Source organism: Eleutherodactylus coqui, chromosome 7 (assembly GCF_035609145.1).
Source record: "Eleutherodactylus coqui strain aEleCoq1 chromosome 7, aEleCoq1.hap1, whole genome shotgun sequence".
In the NCBI taxonomy this organism is placed as follows: domain Eukaryota; kingdom Metazoa; phylum Chordata; class Amphibia; order Anura; family Eleutherodactylidae; genus Eleutherodactylus; species Eleutherodactylus coqui.
In genome coordinates this window covers 212,649,170-212,666,129 of record NC_089843.1, presented here as the reverse complement: position 1 = coordinate 212,666,129, position 16,960 = coordinate 212,649,170, and the positions used below count along the sequence as shown (strand labels likewise).

Here is a 16,960-nt window from a genome sequence, read left to right as displayed (position 1 = left end):
ACCAATAAAACATTCAAAGGTCAAAACTTAATTTCACTTGAGATATAGGGGAGGGGGGAGGGGAATCATAGATGTGCATTCATCACACACTTTATTAGATATAGGTGATTCTCTGAAGGATACATCTTGTTACCTACGTTACATTGAATCATTTTCTTTGTGTCATTTCTTTTAAATACCCACAGAATCCTCTTCTCACATTACTTTATCTAGACTCTTTGCTTAGGGGGATTGTGAACGGATTCTTGTCATAAATAGATGATTTGATATGCTCGTATTTTTCTTGTCAAAGCCTCTGGCAGTTAATAGGATTTGATCTCTAAAGGGCACGCCATCTTTCAGTCAGTGTGCCTTTAGGGGCGAATGCTTCCTTCTAAGTTCTTAATTGTCATATTGTTACCAGCGAAATACAAAAGTCTTCTTTGGCAAATAGGCCCAGTTTAGACACAAATCAGGTATAGCTAAATAATATGCAAGTTGGTTCTAAAAATGTTCTACTATCGTTTAAATAATATCTCATGTGACAATGGATGAATAAGCCTAATTATGGGCAAATGTTTTGGGGTTTTTTTGCACTGAAGTACCACCATGAGAGTTATCTAAAGTTCTACATAAGGGAAAGTGTTTCATGTGACCTTGGACTATTGCAAAGTTTCTGATCTGGATTATGGTTTTCTCCAGCAGGTTTCGGGGTATTTTGTAGCTTCCAAATTGTATAGTGTGCACACATCATCGACCAGATCAGACACAAGCTATCAGTCTCATATCCAAAATGGCTCTCTGGGCAGAAACACCCAGACAGCCCCTTTTATTGTAAAGCATAACACCTGCCCTTTAATGGGCGTGCAACAGATTACATCAGTAACATATAGGATTCTCATTTGTCGGATCATATAGAATCCCCCCTGCTTCCTGCCCACCTTCTCTCAACTCCAATGTATAAGCAAGTCTTTGTCTTACAAACATGTGCTCAAACCTGAAACTGAAAGTAAGTATCTCTTTGTTGAAGAAGATTCTGTGTGGGGGGATGGGAAAGGACTGGGAAAACACTCAAGATGAACACAAGCAATAACATATAACACTGTGATTTAACTCTTTCCTTATGCAGCAGAGTTCCACATTAGGCTGAAGTCACAAAACACATATCTTTTCACCATTGTCCAGCAATTACTATAATGAAATTATGCAGTCATTAGCCTCTAAGAGTTAGTCACTACAGCTGCGTAATACCTCTAGTTTAGTACAAACCAATAGACATTTTACACTGACTAATCATCATGTCTATCACAGTTTCCATAGTAGACTTTCTCCAATAGGTAGGTTGCATAGGGGATAATAGAAGTTGTGTTGCGTTCTCAACTTTCTTCAACACAAAGGGAAGACATAGCAGATAAGTAACAATTTAAATAGTTTGGGTGACTGGATGTCGAAAGGCGTTCTATACAGCTTCTAGAGTGGCTGACTATGGTTATGTCCCCTATTAAATTAGAGGGAATTGCTACTAATAAACCTGTTACACCTTGTGCGGGGCCTGAAGGCGCAATGCCGGATCTCTATCTTCCTTGACTCTCTCAGTCATGCACTGCCTCCTGAGGCCCAGCTCCGGGCATAACACAATGTATTCCTTGTTCCTAGAGACTTTACTTTGTTGTTGTCAATACTATGATCCTTCTACAAAAAGCTTTTTCCTTTATTGTCATAGTTTGGTCATCATTTGCATTAAAGGGGTTGTCCCGCGAAAGCAAGTGGGGTTATATACTTCTGTATGGCCATATTAATGCACTTTGTAATGTACATTGTGCATTAATTATGAGCCATACAGAAGTTATTCACTTACCTGCTCCGTTGCTGGCGTCCCCGTCTCCATGGTGCCATCTAATTTCAGCGTCTAATCGCCCGATTAGACGCGCTTGCGCAGTCCGGTCTTCTTTCTTCTGAATGGGGCCGCTCGTGCCGGAGAGCGGCTCCTCGTAGCTCCGCCCCGTCACGTGTGCCGATTCCAGCCAATCAGGAGGCTGGAATCGGCAATGGAACGCACAGAGCCCACGGTGCACCATGGGAGAAGACCTGCGGTCCACCGTGGGTGAAGATCCTGGCGGCCATCTTAGCAAGGTAAGTAAGAAGTCGCAGCAGCGCGGGGATTTGGGTAAGCACTGGACGGTTTTTTTTTTTTACCCCTGCATCGGGTTTGTCTCGCGCCGAACGGGGGGGCTATTGAATAAAAAAAAAAACGTTTCGGCGCGGGACAACCCCTTTAAAATTGGAATCACAATCTTTGGGAACATGCAAAGTTCAGAAAATTGAGATCATGTTGATTTTTGTTCCATGGTATGTGAATGAACTGGAACCTAAATTCTGTGCTACTTCAGACTGTAGTGCTTCTCCAAAGACTTCATACATGTTTGTGAGTGATATTAGCAGCTTGGCTTTTATGAGCTTGTAGACTTTAGGTTTAACGGGCTTTTAATGAGTGATGTTTGATTTGTTTTGCAGCAGACCCAGTTTTATAGATGTCATTCAGGCTGGTTCATGCCCTGGCAATTTAATGAACGCACTATATGGATAGCACAAATGAGCAAATGTCCAGATCCTTCAACCCTGACAAAATACAGATTTGGTGCACTGTAAAAATGGTGGGATGGGGATGATGGGTCGAAGACATCACATTCTGCACCATCATTTTATACTAGGCAAGATAATTACACCCTGAACGCCTCATTTGACTTCACTGCACAGGAATGAAAAGATGGTGAAAGCCATAAAACTCCCAAACTGTATTTAGGGACACATCTGTGGATGTCTTTTCCAAAATGGGAAATGACTGAGTTTTTATGTTTGTTTATGAAATTTGCATTTTGATTAATTGCAGCTTACTTGTAAAGCAGAAGAAATTGACATAACAGAGAGGAACATTCACAATTAAAATACCTGCGCCTTCTATGTTACATAAACATGTCCCAGTGAGTCTTGTCTGCAGAATGGGAAATGCAAACAATTATACAGCCCCTCCAGAAACACACCTATAAAACTTTGAGGATTCCATGACTATGATGAATACATTGGAAGGTAGGCATGCTTCCAATGTCCTGCAATATTAGGCTCATTCATGCCAATGTTTCTAAATCCCATTGTTCGTCGCTGTTCTACAACATGAGCAATGTTAAAACTGGAAGTACCAAATCTGGGACATGCTGAACCCAAACCGTGCTGGATGGAACTAATTGGCCATAATGGATTCTGTCCGAGTCTCATTGTGCACTCTGGCCTTTTCCCGGATAAAATAGAGCTGCATGTAGAGGTATTGCATCCTGGGTTTTAACCCTTTCCAATCCACTGTCTGACGTCTAAAGACATTATGATTGAAGGCTGTACAGCTCCGATATCAGAAGACGTCCGGCAGGGTATTCTTACTGTAGATTACTGGCCGCTCTGTTGTCGGGGGGCCTCTTCAGAATGTCACATACTGTAGTACTTGCTCTAGCCAGCAGATGGCTGTATAATGGCAGAAAGAGAAAGCCCCCTAGGAAACCCTGAATCCAAAATTGAATTGCAAAGAGTTATTGAAAATCTGTGATGCAGGCTCAGGGTGGAGCCTCCCAGGCAGATGTGAATTAGCCCTTAGGGTTGAATTATGGGAAATGGAGCTGCAGGGGTTGCTTACTCACCGTTGCTTGCAATTTGATTCATACTGCCTTAAATCACAAGATAAGAAAATATTTTTGTTGGAGGACTCCCAATATCTGTCCATCGGCTTGTTTTTGTACTCTAGAAGTTTGTAGTTTTACCTGCTCTGAGAAAATTGTCAGTAAGGCTACATTCACACGGGCGTGACGATTTTCAGCTGGCCATGTTACGGCCACAGCGCAGCTGAAATTCACGTGAATGAGAGGCAGCCGTGACCAAGTCACGGCTACAACTCCTGTTTTAACGCTCGTGGAGACCGTTGTCCAGGGGGATACTGTCAGCCAGGGACAGGAGTTTAGCTCTGCCAAACTCTTGCCCCTATCTCCCCCTTGCCGCTTTACCACAAGGGGAGGGGGGCATGAGCTTAGCAGCGCTCCAGCCTATGGGAGCTGCCGGCAAGGGGGGTGGGACTTTGGCACACTAGCTCACACCCCTTCCCGATCCCTCCCATTGCAGACAGCCAGCATGGGGTGGAGAGAAGAGGGAGGGAGTTTAGCGGTCACGATGTAATTTTTGTTGCCAACAGCAACCAATCACAGCTGAGCTTTCACTTCTTATACTGCTAAGGTAAAATGAAAGCTGCGCTGTGATTGGTTACTATGGGCCACACAGATTTCCTTGTGGACAGCTTTCATACTAGTGGGCTCTGGGCTCATTTCTTTGTGGTACATAGTGGCTCAGTGCTGGTGGGAAGCTGTGTGGTAGTTGGAGCAGAGGAGGAGGCTGTCTGTGTAATATATTAGTATTTGAGGAAGAGGAGGTCATTTGTGTAATAGATTATTTTATGATGAGGATGAGGTCGTCTATGTAACAGATTAGTGTTAAAGATGAGCGAGTGTACTTGGTAAGGACAGATACTCGAGCGAGTATCGTCCTTACCGAGTACCTGCCTGCTCGCCCGCAAAGATTCCGGTGGTGGCGTGGGTGAGCGCCGTGTTGCGGGAGTGAGCAGGGGGGAGTGAGAGAGAGAAAGATGTCCCGTCCCGTCCCCCCCTCCGCGCGCTCTCCCCTGCCACTCCCCGCCGGTACCTGAATCTTTGCGAGCGAGCAGGCAGGTACTCGGTAAGGATGATATTCGCTCGAGTATCTGTCCTTACCGAGTACGCTCGCTCATCTCTAATTAGTGTATGATGATGAGGAGGTCGTCTATGTAATAGATTAGTGTATGATGAGATCGTCTGTGTAATATAAGACTGTGAAATTAAAACCATCTGCTCAAGTGCAATTCCGGCATTCCCCCCTCGCCCAACGGGGAGTGAAGCTGTTATCCCCACCAAATTTGTCCCCATGGGATGAGTTATATATGTACCAAGTTTGGTCGAAATTGCTGCAGGCATTCATGAGTTATGGTGGCACATACATGCATCCTATTTTAGCCGAAACGTTGGCATCAAGCCCTGGTGAGGCTTTAATAAAGATGGAATCCTTTTAACTCTATACATTAAGGTATTTGGGCACCCTGTTTTGCGGCTCCAACATATTATCTCTAGCTGGACTTTATAGGAGTCACGGATCCAGACTCCTTTCGTGAGCTCGTACGCACCCCAAAAGGAGCCTCCCTCCAGTGCTGCTGCGTTTGCGTTATTGGGTTCTACATCCTATTTCATATACATATAGATTTTATCAGCATTCGATCAATACACTAAACTCTGCAGTTCCTTTTGATCTTAGCCGTTGGTTATTCTGTAAGGTATACCCTCTAAGTACATTATTTAATGGATGCCGTTGTTTACAGAATGCCATTCCACATGTGGAAGCTGTATTGGAAAGGACCATTTGAACTGCACAGGCTGCACTGCTCCCCATGTTCTGCACTACGGGGCATGTTTGCCACAATGTCCTGAAGGATTCTTTGGCAAGGATGCAACTTGTCATGGTAAGTCCATTTTGCAGCTACAGATGAGTTAATGACAGAAGCTTATTAGATATCTGCCTTTTTAATGAGAGTTTTTGATGTGCATGTTTTTAATTGCTGATTACAGATGAGCGAGCATACTCGCTAAGGGCAATTACTCGATCGAGCATTGTCCTTAGCGAGTACCTGCCCGCTCGGAAGAAAAGGTTCGGCTGCCGGCGCGGGTGACAGGTCAGTTGTGGCAGTGAGCAGGGGGGAGAGAGGGAGAGAGAGATCTCCCCTCCGTTCCTCCCCGCTCTCCCCCGCCGGCAGCCGAACCTTTTCTTCTGAGCGGGCATACTTGCTAAGGGCAATTACTCGAGCGAGCATTGTCCTTAGCGAGTACCTGCCCGCTCGGAAGAAAAGGTTTGGCTGCCGGCGCGGGTGACAGGTCAGTTGTGGCAGTGAGCAGGGGGGAGAGAGGGAGAGAGAGATCTCCCGTCCGTTCCTCCCCGCTCTCCTCCGCCGCTCCCCACCGGCAGCCGAACCTTTTCTTCCGAGCGGGCAGGTACTCGCTAAGGGCAATGCTCGATCGAGTAATTGTCCTTAGCGAGTATGCTCGCTCATCTCTATTGCTGATCAAAAACTGCATATGTTTTACTGTGAAACACTATGGTTTTGCATTGTGGTTTCAGCTGATTGGCTTCTACAAGTCAGCACATGGTTTTGATATGCTTCACCTGTAGAAGCCAATCCGCTGAAAAGTACACTGCAAAAGCATGACATTTTGTGGGAAACCATATGAGGTTTTCAGACAGATGTGTTTGATATGCAGTTAACATAAAACACCATAAAAATGTGTAAAACCTAGAGATGAGCGAACCTACTCGGCCATGCCCCTTTTTCGCCTGAGCGCCGCGATTTTTGAGTACTTCCGTACTTGGGTGAAAAGATTCGGGGGGTGCCGTGGGTGAGTGGGGGGTTGCAGCGGGGAGTGGGGGGGGGGGAGAGGGAGAGAGAGAGGGCTCCCCCCTGTTCCCCGCTGCTACCCCCTGCTCTGCCACGCCTCCCCGGCGCCCCCCGAATCTTTTCACCCGAGTATGGAAGTACTTGAAAATCGCGGTGCTCGATCAAGTAATTACTCGGAACGAGTACGTTCGCCCATCTCTAGTAAAACCTCAATACAACAGCTATGTAGGAACACGACCATAGTGATCTCTCAGTCAAGTGACATTTCTTTTTAATACCTGGTATTGCAGAAACAGGCGTTGACTCGGGGGTTCAGACGGTAAAAAAAATTGATCATAGTGTCCCAGCCACAAGATGGAGAAAATATTTTGTTGTAAGAGCACTCCATATACAATTTGAAGTCTATCTGTTTTTTAGACTAAATTGAGGAATGTACTGTATTTCCATGCTGGACCAATCAGAAGACACCTAAGGAGATTAACAAGGCTTGAAGCACATTAATTGTATCAGTTATGTGTATCAATGTATGCACACATTCCCTCTGTAACTAGTGGTGAACTCTAGCTAAACTCCTTGTAGACAGTACACTTATTTTTGCTCTTCTTTTGCAGCTTGCCACCCATCCTGCAAAGAGTGCAATGGGTCTTCTGATGCAGACTGCCTGGCATGCCACCCTCATGCCACTCTTACTGCTGGCATCTGCAAGACTTCATGCCCTGATGGACAATACCTCAATTTAGTGGGTTATTGTGTTGGTAAGTGTATTTCTAAACAATGTTTACTGTTTTATGACATTACACTTACATTGACTAGGAGGATTCTACATGTTAAAATATCTGTATTTTTTGTGCTAATTGCTGATGTGACTTTCATATTAAACAGAGAGTTAACATATATTTACTAATGTATAACTGAGCTGCGTAGGTTGCAAAAGAGAAGACGGAAGTAGTTGTAACTTATGACGTAATCCCCATTTACACGGGACGATTATATCGCACAAAATTCACTCAAACGATGTCTTTAGAGCGATAACCGTTGCATGCAAATGCTACCATCATTTGCTTTTTGGCCGAACCATGATTTTATGTTGAGTTTAAAATCCATAGTTTGGCCAGGCAGCTGATTGCAGGAAGCGCATGCTGTGATTCTCCACGGGAGCGCTGATAACATTGTATTTCAGCTGCAGTCCTGTGGCAGAACAAAGGGGGTGTATGCAGATAACAGACCACATGCTGTTATCTGCATACAAGGAAGGGAGGCTCATTTTCAAATGAAGCTAATAAGCTGCTGATGGGCATTAGTGCCCATATTAGCAGCTTATGCCAAATGATCGCTCAAACTGTGATTCTCCCTATCTTTTGAACCATTTTTTGAGCGATCATCTTTGCGTGTAAATGGGGCTTTTAGACAGCTATGCACCCATCCTACTTCTGCTGTAAAGGGATGCCATACATTCACAATGGCGCAGATTTGAAACACGTCATAGGTTTACAGCATGTAGTCTGAAATGAGTTTAGGTTGCATAGTTCAGGTTTTAATAATTTAATACAGTCGAGCACCAACTGACCATTATGGAGAAAGAGCTCAGACTATATCATTAACCCCTTAAGGACCCCTTTCCTTCTGTACATCGTGTTCATACACAACTCCTAATGTGTTGAATCATTATTTCATAGGCTTCTTAGAAAGTATCGATTGCATTGTATTCCCCTTCCTCTCCAGAGGCATGCGGTGTTGTATCTACTGCAGTATACTAATCTATTTCCATCCATGTCACAGCGTGGGCTTTATCAGAATGGACAACAGCCCGGAATTGCTACCTTTCCATCATTTTTAATGGCTTGCTAGGCAAACATTTCGGAAATGCAGTGTCAAATGTAATCTTAATTTTTCATCCATTCCCCAAGGGGGCGACTATAGAGAAGACGATGCAATTTGTTTGCTTTCATCTTTATTATTCTAGATAAGTCTGTCTCCCCTTCTTGTATCTTCCAAGTACCTTTCTCATAAAATAAGTGACATAAATCCCCATTCAGCTTGTGGTCTCTGAAGTTGAAATCTAGCCTATTTGGGCCAAAACTTTCTGAAAAGATACATTTTATGAAACCTGTTTTATAATGTCAAGTCAATTTTCTGATAAGACTATCCACTGCTTTGTCAGGGGTGTTTGGTTAAAGATAGCCACTTCACTATATAAGTTATACAATCAAATTGCTGGCAGTTAGAGTACCACACATATAGAATAAAGCCTACAAATAAGACTATAGGCGCCCTGCGCTCATCAAACTGGTGAGCGGTGAGTTGTGGGAGTGAGCGGCGGGAAGAGTGGGGAGGAACGGAGGGGAGATATCTCTCTCCCTCTCTTTCCCCCCCCCCCCTCCCGCTCACCCTTGCTCACTCCCGCAACTCACCGCTTACCTGCGCCGCCACCCAAATCTTTTCTTACGAGCGGGCAGGTACTCGCTAAGGACAATGCTCGCTCGAGTAATTGTCCTTAGCGAGTATGCTCGCTCATCTCTATCAGGGACATAAAACTGAAGCCTAAATGGTCCAATAAACAATCGGAGACTAAATCACTTTTAGATCAAAGGTACACAGAAGTAATATTTTTATTGGGAGTTCATTTTAGTGTATGGTAGTATTTTTTTTGTGTGCGTACCTTTGGACCTACGAGTGATTCCATCTTTGTTTTATTGGACTGTTTAGACTTCCAGATTATTTCCCCAATGAAGTCGAAATAGACAAAACCAGGGCATTATCCTGAAGACCTACTGATTGCGGTCATTGAAGATACATAATTTTATTCTTTAGGTTTTTTTAATAAAGGTGCAGATATATTTTTCAGCCGGGTTCTACCCAGGGGTTCTTTCCTTCTCTCTCCCATAATTCCTCCTCACAAGTAAGCATGATATATAGAGATGAGCGAGCACCAAAATGCTCGGGTGCTCATTACTCGAGTCGAACTTTCAGTGATGCTCGAGAGTTCGTTTCGAGTAGCGAACCCCATTGAAGTCAATGGGTGACTCGAGCATTTTTGTATATCGCCGATGCTCGCTAAGGTTTTCATTTGTGAAAACCTGGGAAATTCAAGAAAGTGATGGGAACGACACAGAAACGGATAGGGCAGGCGAGGGGCTACATGTTGGGCTGCATCTCAAGTTCCCAGGTCCCACTATTAAGCCACAATAGTGGCAAGAGTGAGACCCCCCCCCCCCCCCCGCACTGTCAGCATAAAGATCGTTCTCCTCTGCCACAGCTGTTACAGCTGTGGCAGAGAAGAACGATGTTAGCCCATTGAATTCAATGGTGCCGGCAATACAGCTGGCTCCATTGAAAGCAATGGGCTGCCGGCGATCGCGGGATGAATTGTCGGGAAGGGGTTAAATATATAAGCCCTTCCCTGCAATTCATCCAGAAATGTGTAAAAATAAAAAATATATATATACTCACTAAGAATAAAGAAAAACGAGGAAAGTAAATGTGTGCCGCCCTCAGGAATGAGACTGCTGTGTACCCGAAGGACAATATTCAATGTAATGCATCTATATCCACTTACCGGTACCACACTGAGGAAGGGGAAGGGGGGATTTAAATATCACTAGCCCCACTCTCTAGGTTCTTTCAGCAGTAATAAATAGATGGTCCAGGGTGCAAGTGATCCTTAAGGTTTATTTATAGCAGGTTGTCAAAAATAATTAGCCGATCATGTTGAAGGATAGGTCATGAATATCTGATTGGTGGTGGCCCACCACTTGGGAACACCACCGATTAGCTGATTGAAGAGGTGTCTTCACTGCATACCAGGCACGACATTGGGCATTGTATAGTGGTTGCGCCTGGTATAGCAGCTCAGTGCCATTCACTTGCATGGGACTGTGCTGCTGTCGGGCCATGTAACCAATGAACATGACCTCACATTCCTAAGAAAAGGCCATGCCACTCACACGACCGCTGTTGCTTCCTTAAACAGCTGATTGATGGGGGTTCTGAACAGATTTTGATGACTTACTTTAAGGATAGGATATCAGTATTAGAGTCCTAGAAAACCTCTTTTAAATTATTATTGCCGTAATACGACTAGTTTGAGATATATTGGCTTTCTTGGTATAATATCAGGAAAAAACAAAATCCATGGTAATCTTCAAATAATAAAGTTATAATGTCAGTTTATTAGTTTTTGAACCTTTACCTATTTTTTCATCAGCTTTTTGATAACTCTATCATGATCCGATGCTATATCTGAAGTACTGTTATGATTTATAGCTATGGTACATACCTGTCCCTACAAATGAGTGAGAGCATTAGCGATTGGGTCATTAGCCCAACCGACAGAAATAGGTGCTTTTAACGATTGAGTTCCTCAATAACCAATATACTCGATGGTCAACTATGTGCATAGAAAGGAAAAATCAATATTTATAGTAGTTTATGCAAGGCAGTTTAGACAATGTAATGGACAAACTACAGAGAAAACGTGTTGAATACTCACTGGTATTAGTATGTGCCAGTTCCCCAACCTTTGGTTATGCCTAGGGAGCTGATACTATATAGGTGGGCCAGCCATGTCTCTTTGTTAGTGCTGCTGGCCGTTTCCTACATCTCATTCTTGATCCAGTATATGGAATACGGTGGACCAGGAGTTACTGGTTCTCAGCAATTACATCTGCTATCTGGTCCTCTGTCCCTGTGGGATATGTGGTGACCCCATCTAGGGGACATTTGTTTGTCTTTTTGTTTTTTAGTCTATATACAATAAAAGTTATATGTAAGGGTTCTTTTCTGTGAAGGGCTTATTAGTTTTTTAATACAATATACCGTATATTCTCGAGTATTAGCCGAGTCAATAAGTACTCCAGTATATACTAAGTTTAAAAAAATGCAATACTCACCTCCCAGCTGGCGTCTGTATCCCCAGCGCAATGGTCTCTTTGCTGGTGTGGAAAGCTGCTTCAGACTTCTCCCCCTCTCATCTCCCTGCTCGGTTTTTAATTCCCCCGCCATCAGCGCTGTGTAAGTAAACGCTGTGATTGGATCAAGTACCGCTCATTAAAACCAATCACAGCCATTCAGTAATGTCATTCACTGAATGGCTGTGAATGATCGAGTGCCAGCTGTGATTGGTTGGTGCTCGATCCAATCACAGCGCTTACGGCGGGGGAATTCAAAGCTGAGCAAGGAGATGACAGTGGGGAGAATTCTCAAGCGGCTTGCCCCACCGCCGGGGAGACCATTACGTCGGAGACACAGACACCGGCTGGGAGGTGAGTATTGCAGGGTTTTTTGTTGTTTTTTTTTTTACCTCACTCGAGTATAAGCCGAGGGGGGCTTTTTCAGCATAAAAAAAATGTGCTGAAAAACCAGGCTTATACTCGAGTATATATGGTAATCTGGAAAGGGGGAAACAACTGGACTCGTGGTGGGACTAATCCAACATATACATGGAACAGTCTGAAGGTTTATGATTTGTGCTTATTTACACTTCCCATAAGCTTTTTCCTTATGTCTTATATCAAGTCCAACCATCCTCTTGAGGGAACTATGTCATTTAGCTCCACAGATATAAGAAGATTCTTTACTTCAAACTTAAAAGGAGACGCCTGCAGTACATGCGTACACCCAAAGTACAGCATTTATTTATGCATTAATAGTTTATGGAGTGGCGCCTCGTAGTCACTGCAGGTTTAGAGGCTTTATGTTTCTTTTAGCCAAGTAGTTATTAGAGTTCTGGATTCTGTTCCTTAATGTAAGTGCTGCTACTTTTAAGATTAGTAGAGGGTTACAGTTCTGGATGTGGCTACAATTACATATCATATATATGAATTACACTGTTTCCATTTTTAAATTACATTTCATGCTTCAAGGCGAAGCCGTTTCCACTATTACTATTATTTTCTTTAGCGCTGAATCCCATCTAAACTTTGTTACTTCTGGTAAGTGCCGTGCTACAAATGAAGTGGATTTGGGCAGGTCAATATTTGTATTTCATTTCATTAATTTGATGTAGCCGTCTGCGGAAGTATAAACCAACACTTGTCAGTTTGAGCAATCTGCTAATACTCGGCACATTTAAATGGCTGCATATTGAATTACGTTTTATGCTTACACATTACTGCTCTGAAATTTGTCATTACGCCTCGAGTGATAAGCAGCATTACTGCCATGGATGCCGGCTTTAAACTTTGATTTCGCTTCCATTCCAGATCAGCATGTGGGTCAGGGGGGGATAAAGTGGAACATAATGATTGTGACCTCATACATTCCAGGGATGGTTATCAATTCAAGTTATCACTTTAACAGCCCTAGGGCAGAATATAAGTGGTAACAGTAGTAAAGTCATGGTTAAATGTTGTATTTCAGCTCCCAGTATTCAAAAATTGGGGTCATTCAGTAGTGCCTATTTCTAAAATTCAATTACTCTCTTCCACACATGTGCAGTCACCCGTTAAAACATAAATGTATTCTTTATTTCTATGTATTTGTAATTAGTCTTATAAACTCCTGACATAATGTATTCTGTTCCTGAATATACTGTCCTTGCAGAGTTCCAATGAGCGGTGGTCACATTACTGTAAATGTATCTATCTGTGCATCTAATAAGTTGCAGTTATTATGCCACTATTTCACGTAGATATGGACTTTTTGCTATTCACAGGCATATACTGTATCATGCTGCTACTCTACTGTTTCCGTGAAAACACTCATTGATATAGGTGATGGCGCTTAATGTTAGTCTACTGTGATCCATTGTGCAAGCCATTTGTAAAATTCTGCAGATATTTAGTGTTATTTGCAGGTTTGATTTCTATTGGCAAAGGAGTGCGGAATCGGCGATCGTAGCCTGCGCAGCAAACCGCAGGCATTGAAAGGCTTGAACTTTCGATTTTTTTTTCCCTTCACACTCGTGGACACGAATTGCGTATTCTGCAAGTGGAAGAAAAAACACAGCATGCTCTATTTTGCCACGGACTCTGCACGGACAACCTCCATTGAATTCAATGGAGGAATGCGACCCGCAGCCCTTACGCAATTAAAATTGCATCTAAGCTGCGAGTTCCCACGTTATTGCTTAGTGACGTCACAGGAAATACAAACAATGAAAGAAAAACTGTACTGTGCATGACCGCCGGCGAACCACAGCTGTTATCCGCAATACAGAGACAGGTACACAGAGCGGCCGGAGAGGAACCGCTGCGGGCGTCCTGCATGCAGAACCCCACCTGTTCGTGTGAGCTCGGCCTTATCCTAATATATAGAGGCCCAGACATGGCTACACAGTGCACCCTTAGTACTTGTCCTAATATATAGGAGACCCAGACATGACTACACAGTGCACCCTTAGTACTTGTCCTAATATATAGGAGACCCAGACATGACTACACAGTGCACCCTTAGTACTTGCCTAATATATAGGGGATCCCGACATGGCTACACAGAGCACCCTTAATTCTTCTCCTAATATATAGGGGACCCGGACATAACTGCACAGTGCACCCTTAGTACTTGTCCTAATATATAGGGGACCCAGACATGGCTACACAGGGCACCCTTAGTACTTGTCCTAATATATAGTGGACCCAGACATGGCTACACAGGGCACCCTTAGTACTTGTCCTAATATATAGTGGACCCAGACATGGCTACACAGGGCACCCTTAGTACTTGTCCTAATATATAGGGGACCCTAGACATGGCTACACAGGGCACCCTTAGTACTTGTCCTAATATATAGGGGACCCTAGACATGGCTACACAGGGCTCCCTTAGTACTTGTCCTAATATATGGGGGACCCAGACATGGCTACACAGTGCACCCTTAGTACTTGTCCTAATATATAGGGGACCCTAGACTTGGCTACACAGGGCTCCCTTAGTACTTGTCCTAATATATAGGGGACCCTAGACTTGGCTACACAGGGCTCCCTTAGTACTTGTCCTAATATATAGGGGATCCAGTATGGCATTATGAGCCACATGTGGCCGTTAGTAGAGTATATGTGCACACACAGATTGTTGCTATGAGCCAGTTACTGCTTCACTTTATTGTCTTGTGTTGGAAATCACTGAAATTATTAGAATAAGATGATCCAATTTTACTGAGAAAATACTGTTTAAGATACATTTTATTATAATTATTACATTGTTGTAATACCAAAGCTGCGCATCTCTTGTGTCCATCCGTTAGGCTCCTGAATAGCTGCTTGTTGTATTTAGTGTAGCGATATCAGTTGTGCCGTTCTACTCCTGGATACATTTGTGAAGAAGGTTTTATTGGTATATTAAACCTATTACCGCTATTGCTACATAACATAAAGCCGTGACCCGACGCCTGCCCACTGGAATCAGAGTACCTCAGGGTCTTTTGTAGGTTTTTCAGAGAATCCAATATAGTTAATAGGTTAATTTATCATAATACTCATTAAATGTTTTGTCTGAATCTAAAGAGGAAGCTCATATTTTACTAGGTCCCTTATTTTATGGGCGCTGGGACCTCTCTTATATTACCCACATACAAATAAAACAAAATGCTCTGCTATTTTTTTGGTGCCACTAAATGTATTCAGGGTTTTCCAAGTTGGGAGCTGTCGGGATAAGGATTAAAGATGAGCGAACGTGCTCGGCCACGCCCCTTTTTCGCCCGAATACCGCGATTTTCGAGTACTTCCGTACTCGGGCGAAAAAATTCGGCGGTCGCCGTGGCGGCGCGGGGGGTTGCAGCGGGGACTGGGGGGGAGAGGGAGAGAGAGGGCTCCCCCTGTTCCCCGCTGCTACCCCCCACGCCGCCACGCCTCTCCCCGCCCCCCGGCGCACCCGAGTACTTTTCACCCGAGTAGTGAAGTACTCGAAAATCGCGGTGCTCGATTGCGAAATCGCCCTTACCGAGTACGTTCGCTCATCTCTAATAAGGATGCGTTTGTACTTGTTATGGGGGCAATATTGGCGCGACCAAACCAAATACTCATTTAGGTCTTGCGCCACATATACCCGTATGTTTTGGAGCTCTGGTTTAATTGAAAAGCACCACCCTAATCCCGTAATTCCTCATGCAACCGGCATTGTCTCTGGAGATTACATCATAATTAGAGATGAGCGAGCATACTCGCTAAGGACAATTACTTGATCAAGCATTGCCCTTAGCAAGTACTTGCCCGCTCGGAAGAAAAGGTTCAGCTGCCGGTGCGGGGGGAGCGGTGAGTTGCTGCAGTGAGCGGGGGGGGGGAGAGATCTCACCTCCGTTCCTCCCCCGCCCCCTTTTCTTTTGAGCGGGCAGGTACTCGCTAGGGGCAATGCTCGATCGAGTAATTGCCCTTAGCGAGTATGCTCGCTCATCTCTAATCATGATATAATGCTCCACTAGTAAATCAGCACTGACTCTCAGTGAAGTTTTTAACTATGGCAGATGTTAACTTGGAAAATAGAGTCTACATTTAATTGGACGAAAAAAAAAATAAGAGAACATTTTGTTTTGTCTATTTGTACCCGGGAGGTGTAACATAGTATGTAAGGCTGAGTGAAGACAATGTCCATCTAGTTCAACCTGTTCAACCTCCTTGTTGATCCAGAGGAAGGCAAAAAACCCCAAGAGGCAGACGTCAATTAGCCCATATGGGAAAAAATTCCTTCCCGACTCCCTAATGGCAATCAGACTAATCCCTGGATCAACCCCTAATAGTTCCTACCTGCCTGTATACCCGGATCAACAACCCGCTGGTCGCCTAAAATTTATATCCTTCTGCTCTAGAAAGACATCTAGTCCCCTCTTAAACTCCTCTATGGATTTTGCCATCACCACGTCCTCAGGCAGAGAGTTCCACAGTCTCACTGCTCTTACAGTAAAGAACCCTTTTCTGTGTTGGTAATGAAACCTGCTTATACTAGTGTATATCTGGGAAATATAAAAGAGGTCCCAGTGCCCACATGAAATAAGGGATCTCGTAAAATATGATCTTTTTGGTATTATGATAATTTAATCTATTATCCATACTGGATCCTATGAGAAACCAACAACGGATCCCTGAGGAAACTATATTTGCAGTGGAAACGTGTTGAGTCATTACTTTGGTTCATTGCTTTATTCTATACCCCAATGAAACCAGCTTAACAGATGTATCCAGAAGTGTAACGGCACAATTGAGGTATTGGTGCACTAATTTCTACGAGAGGAGCCTGACGGATATACACGAGAAAGTTTTGGTATTATAGTTTTTATAAATAAAAGGTATTTTAAACCGTATTCTTGTCTTGTGTTGGTGGATTCACAACTCTAGTAATATATAACTACAACACAAACCTCTTGTTTTTCTGTGGGACTAGTGAATTCACGCTGATCGATTCCCCCCGCAGAGTGATGAATTTCTGTTCACTTTTTGGACACATTGTTGCGTTAGGAATCACCTGTAAGCCGTCCCATATGAGGAGCTCCAAAAATATTGACCAAAACCAGGATTTAACCGTTTTTTGCTGAATGACACTACC

General features: G+C 43.7%; 1 protein-coding gene across 3 annotated transcripts in view; it reads left to right on the top strand.

Annotated features, from left to right (window-relative positions):
- FRAS1 (Fraser extracellular matrix complex subunit 1) overlaps positions 1 to 16,960 on the top strand; it is a 489,520-nt gene that overhangs the window by 301,448 nt on the left and 171,112 nt on the right. For all 3 annotated transcript variants that reach the window (XM_066574335.1, XM_066574336.1, XM_066574334.1), the window contains 2 exons: positions 5,420 to 5,560; positions 7,099 to 7,242. In XM_066574335.1, coding sequence (XP_066430432.1) covers positions 5,420 to 5,560; positions 7,099 to 7,242 — 285 coding nt within the window. The remainder of the gene's footprint in view (positions 1 to 5,419; positions 5,561 to 7,098; positions 7,243 to 16,960) is intronic.